General features: G+C 44.8%; 1 protein-coding gene across 2 annotated transcripts in view; it reads right to left on the minus strand.

Annotated features, from left to right (window-relative positions):
* Positions 1–8,123: 8,123 nt before the first annotated feature.
* Positions 8,124–10,626, minus strand: part of LOC112266312 (prolactin receptor) — a 44,370-nt gene continuing 41,867 nt past the window's right edge. For both annotated transcript variants that reach the window (XM_042316598.1, XM_042316597.1), the window contains 2 exons: positions 10,497–10,566; positions 8,124–8,933 (listed from right to left, as the gene is read on the minus strand). In XM_042316598.1, coding sequence (XP_042172532.1) covers positions 8,208–8,933; positions 10,497–10,566 — 796 coding nt within the window. In that variant the 3' untranslated portion in view covers positions 8,124–8,207. The remainder of the gene's footprint in view (positions 8,934–10,496; positions 10,567–10,626) is intronic.

Consider the following 10,626-nt stretch of genomic DNA (forward strand, 5'->3'; position numbering starts at 1 on the left):
GCCTGTTTGAGTCTTTCCGCTGGTGATGTCGCCTTTCTCCTGGCGGTATACTCCACTGGGATGCCCCTCGACTTCAGATCCTCAGTCGCCTCGTCTGCATGCTCGTATGTCACCGGGCCATTTTCCAGAAATACCTGCATTTTTGCCGGGAAGGGTGTTTGGAAGCGTATACCCTACTCTTTAAGTGCTTTCTTAATGGGGGTGTAATCTTTCCTTCTTTTCAGTATCTCTCCCGCTTAGTCATGATCAAAGAACACTCGTTGGCCTTGGAATCTAACAGGATTTTTCCAGGTTGCATGTAAGACTTTCTCTTTGACTGAGAATTTTAGGAACCGTACTATTATGGGTCTTGGTGGGGCGCTACTGAGAGGGTTTAGGGCCAGAGCTCGGTGTGCTCTCTCAATTCCCAGTGTCGTCAGTGTCGTCTTCAAGTCTGTCTTTGAATCGACCATCCACGAATTTGGGCATAGAGTCTTTTTCTGCGCCCTCTACCACGTTATAAAGTCTAATGTTGTTTCGACGTGAGAAACCCTCGAGTTCTGTCACTTTTACCTGTAGCGCGTGTTGGCTTTTCAGTGATTGTTCAAGTATTTCCTTGACTGTGGAGTTCCATGTGTCTGTTTGCCCAATGCGCTGTTCTGCGTCCCCCATTGTTAGTATAATTTCATTATTCCAATATGTTGTCATTAATTGAATTCACTTAGTCTATTTTATGAGAATTTGTAAGATTTTTATTTGTATAAAATAGACAGAGACCAGTCTTATCAAAAATAGATAATAGTATTTATTCTCGGAGCGCACTGCCATGTAACCACAAACAACAGTTTATATACAAAATATGTATTCTCATAGGTATTCTTTCTCCCAACAGTTCAAAAGTTCATTCGAGATAAACCTTCCGAAGTTTTCATCCATCACCATTAAGCAGACAGTTCCAGCTAATGGAAAACCTAAGAAGACACATACTGCCTTATCTGAACATTCCAGAGCTAAGTGGAGTCGGTTCAACCATAGGTCAATTACTCTTTCTGCTTACTTAAAAAAACACTTCCAATCTTCTCCAACCTGGCTGGAATGGTATTTATTTAATGTAATTACCCCCTGTTTCAGGCTCCACAAGCCCTCACTTATGAATTCATATTGTTAATCAGATATCATAAAACAGAGTATAAGTTTACTTAGTTACAGTTCTATTTAAAATGGGGATATTGTTTAGTCATTATTCATAAAATTCCTAAAACCCATTCTTGTAGATATGCTGTGAAGTTCTTCTTTGTTTTCTCCAAGTTTCTGGTTAATGTCCTTCTTGAACTCATTTAGTTATTTTCTTACATCTTCTCGAAGTTCCTCTCGTAAGCCTGTGAGCGCCTCGTGCAATTCCTCCTTTATCACCTCACGAAATGAGGGTTATTTTGCTGCTGCTATCTTATTTGCGCTGGCATTAGCCATCTCGGGTTCATCGACGATTATATCTTCTGCTGTCTTGTTACGGGCTGTTGCTGTAGCTCCGTGACCTTTTCCTATTTTCCCCTTTCCATTTTGCGTAAGTTATTACAATGCTCAGAGTAAATACTTGAATTTAGGGGGGGGGATACCCAACCGATGTGCAGTGTGAAAAACTAGGCAGCCATTCCTAAGTTGTGTCACCGGAACCCCCTTTTCCAACAGTTTTGAAGGAGTTCCCACATATGCTGAGCACTTGTTGGCTGCTTTTCCCTCACTCTGCAGTCCAACTCATCTCACACCATCTCAATTGGGTTGTGGTCGGGTGATTGTGGAGGCCAGGTCATCTGATGCAGCACTCCACTACTCTCCGTCTTGGTCAAATAGCTTTTACACAGCCTGGAGGTGTGTTTGGGTTATTGTCCTGTTGAAAAACAAATTATAGTCTCAGTAAGCGCAAACCAGATGGGATGGCATATCGCTGCAGAATGCTGTGGTAGCCATGCTGGTTAAGTGTGGCTTGAATTCTAAATAAATCACAGACAGTGTCACTTGCAAAGCACCCCCACACCATCACACCTCCTTCACCATGCTTTACGGTGAGAACCACACATGTACTCTGCATCTCACAAAGACAGCGGTTGGAACTAAAAATCTCAAATTTGGATTCATCAGACCAAAGGTCAAATTTCCACCGGTCTAATGTCCATTGCTCGTGTTTCTTAGCCCAAGCAAGTCTCTTCACCTTTTGGTGTCCTTTAGTAGTGGTTTCTTTGCAGCAATTCGACCATGAAGGCCTGATTCACAGTCTTCTCTGAACAGTTGATGTTGAGATGTGTCTGTTCCTTGAACTCTGTGAAGCATTTATTTGGGCTGCATTTTCTGAGGCTGGTAACTCTAAGTAATTTATCCTCTGCAGCAGGTCTTCCATTCCTGTGGCAGTCCTCATCATAGCGGTTGATGTATTTTGCCACTGCACTTGAAGAAACTTTAAAAGTTCTTGATATTTTCCGTATTGACTGACCTTCATGTCTTAAAGTAATGATAGACTATAATTTTTCTTTGCTTATTTGAGCTTGCCATAATTTGGACTTGGTCTTTTACCAAATAGGGCTGTCTTCTGTATACCACCCCTACCTTGTCCCAACACAACTGATTGGCTCAAATGCTTTAAGAAGGAAAGACATTTAACAAGGCACACCTGTTAATTGAAATGCATTCCAGGTGACTAACTCATGAAGCTGATTGAGAGAATGCCAAGAGTGTGCAAAGCTGTCATCAAGGCAAAGGGTGGCTACTTTGAAGAATCTAAAATATATTTTTATTTGTTTAGTATGCACAGCTGTCATCAAGGCAAAGGGTAGCTACTTTGAAGAATCTAAAATCTAAAATAAATATTTTGATTTGTTTATCACTTTTTTGGTTACTACATGATTCCATATGTGTTATTTCATAGTTTTGATGTGTTCACTATTATTCTATAATGTAGAAAATATTACAAATAGAGAAAAACCCTGGAATGAGGTGTGTAGGTGAGTCCAAACTTTGGTTCTGTACCTTAGATCAGGTCTGGGTGTGCCTTTAACTTCCCTTTTTTCAGTGCAACCAGGCTGGCAGCAGAGTCTGAACACAAAATTACTATTTTAGGCCCCAATTCTTCCACCCATCCCAATGTCCACACTAGTGCTAGCATTTCAGCAGAGAAGACTGAAACTCCATCAGACAGCCACCTCCCCTAGTATATCCGAAACAAACCCTGCTCTCCCACTGCCTGGATCCTTTGATCCATCTGTGAAGATACCCAAGTAAGGATCCTAGGCCCACCGCAGATGGGCCACAACCTCATGGAGACCAAATGCATTCCAGGTGACTACCTCATGAAGCTGGTTGAGAGAATGCCTAGAGTGTGCAAAGCTGTCATCAAGGCAAAGGGTGGTTACTTTGTAGAATCTCAAATATATTTGGATTTGTTTAACACTTTTTTTGGTTACTACATGATTCCATATGTATTATTTCATAGTTTTGATGTCTATTATTCTACAATGTAGAAATTAGTAAAATAAAGAAAAACCCTTGAATGAGTAGGTGTGTCCAAACTTTTGACTGGTACAGTACACACACACACGCACACACACACAAATACAGAGAGAGACACACAGACACACATACAGTTTTCTGTCGACAGGTTGGCATTTCACTGACATTTTCATTGGATAATGACGTGGAATCGCATCTGCCCTTTAAATATTTGAATCCCAGCTGCGATAGATTATGGTTATTTTAGCTTTCAGTGAAGTGCAACACTCGCTACTAGGGAATTCCTGCCAGAGTCGATCAGAGGTAGTGGTGTGTCCGTGTGTGAGAGTGTTCAGGAGAATGGACGAGGCTGAAGTGGAGACAGGTCAGCAGTAGGCTTTATTCACTGCATGGGAAAGATCTTGCAGCAGGGGACATAGCTTCCAAAACAAACAACATAACTCACCCACACCACCGTATCCAATGTACAGAACAGAAACAATTTGACCTGACTGCTTCTACATGTCCTATATGGCCTTCACAAATACCGCTGTTGTCTGTGTTATCGTGTGTGTGTGTGTGTGTGTGTGTGTGTGTGTGTGTGTGTGTGTGTGTGTGTGTGTGTGTGTGTGTGTGTGTGTGTCTGTGTGTTTGTCTGTGTGTGTGTGTGTGTGTGTGTGTGTGTCTATCTCGTTAGAAAAATATATAATTTCAGTCTACCAGTGTGAGCACTTATAAGGACAGGAGAGTTCCACACAGTCAAGTCAAGGCACAAACTTGAAGCGGCACAGCAGAGTACAACAGTGAACAGAACAGTATGACAACACAGAGAAAAGCACTGTACAGGACTACTGATGGTAGAGAAACCACCTGACTTCATAGAGAGGGGGGGAGCGAGAAAAACCAAGAGAGAGACATTAAAAACATAATTTAAACCTTAAAAATGTACCAACATGTAAAACAGACTGACCAAGGTCCATCCACAGGGCCAGTGTTTCAGACTAACCAAGGTCCATCCATAGGGCCAGTGTAACAGACAAACCAAGGTCCATCCACAGGGTCAGTGTTTCAGACTAACCAAGGTCCATCCACAGGGCCAGTGTAACAGACTAACCAAGGTCCATCCACAGGGTCAGTGTTTCAGACTAACCAAGGTCCATCCATAGGGCCAGTGTAACAGACAAACCAAGGTCCATCCACAGGGTCAGTGTTTCAGACTAACCAAGGTCCATCCACAGGGCCAGTGTAACAGACAAACAAGGTCCATCCACAGGGTCAGTGTTTCAGACTAACCAAGGTCCATCCACAGGGCCAGTGTAACAGACTAACCAAGGTCCATCCACAGGGCCAGTGTTTAGACTAACCAAGGTCCATCCACAGGGCCAGTGTAACAGACTAACCAAGGTCCATCCACAGGGTCAGTGTTTCAGACTAACCAAGGTCCATCCACAGGGCCAGTGTAACAGACTAACCAAGGTCCATCCACAGGGTCAGTGTTTCAGACTAACCAAGGTCCATCCACAGGGTCAGTGTTTCAGACTAACCAAGGTCCATCCACAGGGCCAGTGTAACAGACTAACCAAGGTCCATCCACAGGGTCAGTGTAACAGACTAACCAAGGTCCATCCACATCCAGACTAACCAAGGTCCATCCACAGGGCCAGTGTAACAGACTAACCAAGGTCCCAGTGTTTCAGACTAACCAAGGTCCATCCACAGGGCCAGTGTAACAGACTAACCAAGGTCCATCCACAGGGCCAGTGTTTCAGACTAACCAAGGTCCATCCACAGGGCCAGTGTAACAGACTAACCAAGGTCCATCCATAGTGCCAGTGTAACAGACTAACCAAGGTCCATCCATAGGGCCAGTGTAATAGGAACACAGTGTTTTAGTACAAAGTATTTAAGCTACTCGTTGCATCATATCGTACTGTGTGTGTTATCATCGTTATCCAGTGTGTTAAATGGCTAATGAACTGCTTCCGATGTTATTAAACTGTACCCCGACATTTCAAATGCTCTGAGACTGATTCATTTCACATGTGATGCATATTATTTGTTTCTCCATGTTTCTTTCAGAAAACAATGCATATATTTAGTGTAAAAATCATCTGAAAATATTAGACTGCCATCCACACACCTTCAAGGTTATCTTCCTAGCAACTGGGAGCGTCTTACTTTTGTCATCATAAAAGCCTCCATTTTCTAAATAGCATACATGCCCTCCTATTCACCAGGAAAGCTTGTCAAAGAAGATTACATGAAGAAATCACTGTGAAAAACACATCTACTCAAGTATGTGGGTGTGGTGAAAATGTCTTGTTCCTGTACATAACATTAGACACTTTAACCATTGTTTGTCCACTTCAGAAGGTGTGTCTTCTCCCTACTCGTCTGGTCGCCTCATTTTCTATGTAAAAATCAATCAAATGATCACAGTGCTCTTTTCTGTAGCCTCTTCTCTTTTCTCCCCTGAGAGAGCTGCATGTGTTATGTTCTGGTAAATAAGTGCTTTCAAATCCAGCATGTAGTTAATAATCAGAGCACATGTAGCACTGCATAGTGAAGGCTGTTTTACAGACTGAATATTATAAATGTTACCAAAAATGACCATCACTTGTTTTGAATACAGTGCAATCTGTAGTTTCATTTCTGACCAAAAATTCAAGAAAAGGAAAACAAGTTTTGAGTGTATGTATGTTTGTGCCGTCACACGGGACTGAAAGTAGATTGCACCTGTACTGGGTTGACTTCCTACTGTATGTATGTTTGTGCCGTCACACGGGACTGAAAGTAGATTGCACCTGTACTGGGTTGACTTCCTACTGTATGTATGTTTGTGCCGTCACACGGGACTGAAAGTAGATTGCACCTGTACTGGGTTGACTTCCTACTGTATGTATGTTTGTGCCGTCACACGGGACTGAAAGTAGATGTTTGTGCACCTGTACTGGGTTGACTTCCTACTGTATGCTTGGTTGTGCCGTCACACGGGACTGAAAGTAGATTGCACCTGTACTGGGTTGACTTCCTACTGTATGCTTGGTTGTGCCGTCACACGGGACTGAAAGTAGATTGCACCTTTACTGGGTTGACTTCCTACTGTATGCTTGGTTGTGCCGTCACACGGGACTGAAAGTAGATTGCACCTTTACTGGGTTGACTTCCTACTGTATGCTTGGTTGTGCCGTCACACGGGACTGAAAGTAGATTGCACCTGTACTGGGTTGACTTCCTACTGTATGCTTGGTTGTGCCGTCACACGGGACTGAAAGTAGATTGCACCTTTACTGGGTTGACTTCCTACTGTATGCATGTTTGTGCCGTCACACGGGACTGAAAGTAGATTGCACCTGTACTGGGTTGACTTCCTACTGTATGCTTGGTTGTGCCGTCACACGGGACTGAAAGTAGATTGCACCTTTACTGGGTTGACTTCCTACTGTATGCTTGGTTGTGCCGTCACACGGGACTGAAAGTAGATTGCACCTTTACTGGGTTGACTTCCTACTGTATGCTTGGTTGTGCCGTCACACGGGACTGAAAGTAGATTGCACCTTTACTGGGTTGACTTCCTACTGCATGTTTGTGTTCCTGAGTATGAAGCATACAGTTAAATCTGGGATTTAGTTCATGGATTGAACCCAGACAGTTCACTTTCTAAGTGTACTTTACTGTTATCATCATTATTATTATTATAACATTGCCTCGTTATATTTCTCATCAATAGTGCATTTGATATATTAACGTATTTCCTCTGTAATTCATTCATTCTAATAATTACAATAATTTCTCTCTAAAAATACATTTATATTTGAAGAAGTGTACTGCTCTCTTGGTCTGGGTGTTCAGATCTTTGGTGTGCTCCACTGTTCTCTAAATGCAGGCTAACTTCTGCCAGGGCCTCAGAACGGCTATGACTGGTCTCAGTGAAGAACAACTGCTATTCTTGCATTCGTCAAACTTTTCACAGAGCCCTAAAACCTGACTGTTAAAAATCGAAGCGTCTTTCACAGAGTGGTTGGTCATTAATTCTACATCCAACAACAAGAGAGTTCGCAGGCATTATTATCTAACAAGATTGGACCGAAGAACAGGTGAGTATATTGACCTTTCAGTGACTCAGTCCATACAACAACAGTTGCAGTTCTACAGAGAATCTATTGTTATTGTTCAAGACACTTTGCAAGTTTATGTTTTTTTTCCCCATCTTGTCAGATTTTCTGCGTCAAAAGGAATCCATCTTGTATCCCGACCTCGGCTCTGCTCTGAAAGAAAACCTCACAGTCAAATGCTGCATCTCTGATTCCCCGCAGAGAGAATGTAGTCAGAACATGGTCCCTGCCATATCAGCAGTGAATAGAGGTGGCAGCAGTGTCTGTCCAGCAGTGTCACTGTCATTTGGCAGGCAAGGGGGAGGGGGGGGATAGACACAGAGGACTCATGTCCCAGGCCGGTGCACTCACAAAAACACATCATTATGTTAGTTTATTAAGTAGGTATATTCAAAGGTCCATCCATGAGTTAACATCCTCATTTTAGCCTGGAGTAATTCCTGTGTGTGTGTGTGTGTGTGTGTGTGTGTGTGTGTGTGTGTGTGTGTGTGTGTGTGTGTGTGTGTGTGTGTGTGTGTGTGTGTGTGTGTGTGTGTGTGTGTGTGTGTGTGTGTGTGTGTGTGTGTGTGTGTGTGTGTGTGTGTGTATGAGTGTGAGTGTGAGTGTGTGTGTGTGAGTATGTGTGCTAACTGGTCACACCATGTTGCCCTGTGTGCCAGTGGTTCCAGGCAGTAAAGGCACAGCCACTTCACTCTGCTCCACACTCTCTGTCTCCACCTCTGTCTCTACCACTGTCTCTCCCGGAGCACTCCCGTTGGCTACTGCCTCTATCTTCTTAGCCAAGTAGTCATCTAACTGGCTGCTCTTCTCCAGCCCTCCTTCCTCTAGCTCCTCCTCTAGCTGTACGTAGGGGCTGTGTTTCAGGTGGTTGGGCAGGCAGGGCACCAGATGCACTTGTCCGTTGTCACCCAGCACGTTCACGCACGTGTAGAAGTCATGGGTGGATGATGGGGGCGGGGCCTGCTGGTCCGTAGGCGGGACGGGGGTGGGATCCACCATCATGCTGTAGTCAGTGCCCGGGAAGGCCAGAAGCTCCGGCTGGTCGGGGTTTGCTCTTGGCCATTCCCACGGGGTCGGGAAGGCTTCCACTGGAGCCTGGCAGTAAGGGGCGGGGACTGGGGTGTAAGAGGCGGGGACTGGTGTATAAGGGGCGTGGCTGGAGGTTGTCTGGACCAGTAGTTGGCTGTGGATGGCCATATCATAATCCTCCTTCCAGACTGCTAGGGCCCCCGGGGGAGCCTGGAGAGACTGGTTGTCGTCCATGCTGACAGAGTCCCAGACCTCCTCCTCGCTGTAGCTTGGGGGCTTATAGCCATGGAAGGAGATGAAATGACGGTTGATCTCATCAAAGCCCCCTTTCTGAGAGAGAAGGAAGGAGGAGAAAGATGAGAAGGAGGGAGGAGAAAAGGAGAAAGGAAGGTGAGGGGATAGAGAAGATGGGAAGAGGAGGGGTTAGAGAAGATACGAAGGGGAAGGGATAGAGAAGATAGGAAGGGGAGGGGATAGAGAAGATAGGAAGGGGAGGGGATAGAGAAGATAGGAAGGGGACAGAGAAGATAGGAAGGGGAGGGGTTAGAGAAGATAGGAAGGGGAGGGTTAGAGAAGATAGGAAGGGGACAGAGGAGATAGGAAGGGGAGTGATTAGAGAAGATAGGAAGGGGACAGAGAAGTTAGGAAGGGGAGGGTTAGAGAAGATAGGAAGGGGACAGAGAAGATAGGAAGGGAGGGTTAGAGAAGATAGGAAGGGGACAGAGAAGTTAGGAAAGGGAGGGGTTACAAAAGATAGGAAGGGGAGGGGATAGAGAAGATAGGAAGGGGACAGAGAAGTTAGGAAGGGGAGGGTTAGAAAAGATAGGAAGGGGATAGAGAAGATAGGAAGGGGAGGGGATAGAGAAGATAGGAAGGGGAGGGGATAGAGAAGATAGGAAGGGGAGGGATTAGAGAAGATAGGAAGGGGAGGGGTTAGAGAAGATAGGAAGGGGAGGGGACAGAGAAGATAGAAGGGGAGGGATTAGAGAAAATAGGAAGGGGACAGAGAAGATAGGAAGGGGAGGGGACAGAGAAGATAGGACGGGGAGGGATTAGAGAAGATAGGAAGGGGACAGAGAAGATAGGAAGGGGAGGGGTTAGAGAAGATAGGAAGGGAGGGGTTAGAGAAGATAGGAAGGGGAAGGGTTAGAGAATATAGGAAGGGGAGGGGTTAGAGAAGATAGGAAGGGGATGGGATAGAGAAGATAGGAAGGGGAGGGGATAGAGAAGATAGGAAGGGGACAGAGAAAATAGGAAGGGGAGGGGATAGAGAGGATGGGAAGGGGAGGGGACAGCGAAGATAGGAAAGGGAGGGGATAGAGAAGGGGTGAATAGAGAAGATAGGAAGGGGAGGGGATAGAGAAGATAGGGGATAGAGAAGGAGTGGATAGAGAAGATAGGAAGGGGAGGGGTTAGAGAAGATAGTAAGGGGAGGGGATAGAGAAGGAGTGGATAGAGAAGATAGTAAGGGGAGGGGATAGAGAAGGAGTGGATAGAGAAGATAGTAAGGGGAGGGGATAGAGAAGGAGTGGATAGAGAAGATAGTAAGGGGAGGGGATAGAGAAGGAGTGGATAGAGAAGATAGTAAGGGGAGGGGATAGAGAAGGAGTGGATAGAGAAGATAGGAAGGGGAGGGGATAGAGAAGGAGTAGATAGAGAAGATAGTAAGGGGAGGGGATAGAGAAGGAGTGGATAGAGAAGATAGTAAGGGGAGGGGATAGAGAAGATAGGAAGGGGAGGGCTTAGAGAAGATAGGAAGGGGATTGATGGATAGAAAAAAATAGAAAAACAAATGACTCAGTGAAGCTTGACAATGAGTTATAAGTCATCAGGTTGTGTGTGTGTGTGTGTGTGTGTGTGTGTGTGTGTGTGTGTATGTGTGTGTGTATTTACCTTCAGAAGCAGGGGATTGATGCCTCTGATGCGTGGTTTGGGAATTGGAGGCAGAAGGAATGCTTTTATCCTACAGTGAAAGAGAGAACCATCAATACACTTTCTACATTTATATTTCATGATATTACAG

Source organism: Oncorhynchus tshawytscha, unplaced genomic scaffold (genome assembly GCF_018296145.1).
Source record: "Oncorhynchus tshawytscha isolate Ot180627B unplaced genomic scaffold, Otsh_v2.0 Un_scaffold_7250_pilon_pilon, whole genome shotgun sequence".
Taxonomy (NCBI): domain Eukaryota; kingdom Metazoa; phylum Chordata; class Actinopteri; order Salmoniformes; family Salmonidae; genus Oncorhynchus; species Oncorhynchus tshawytscha.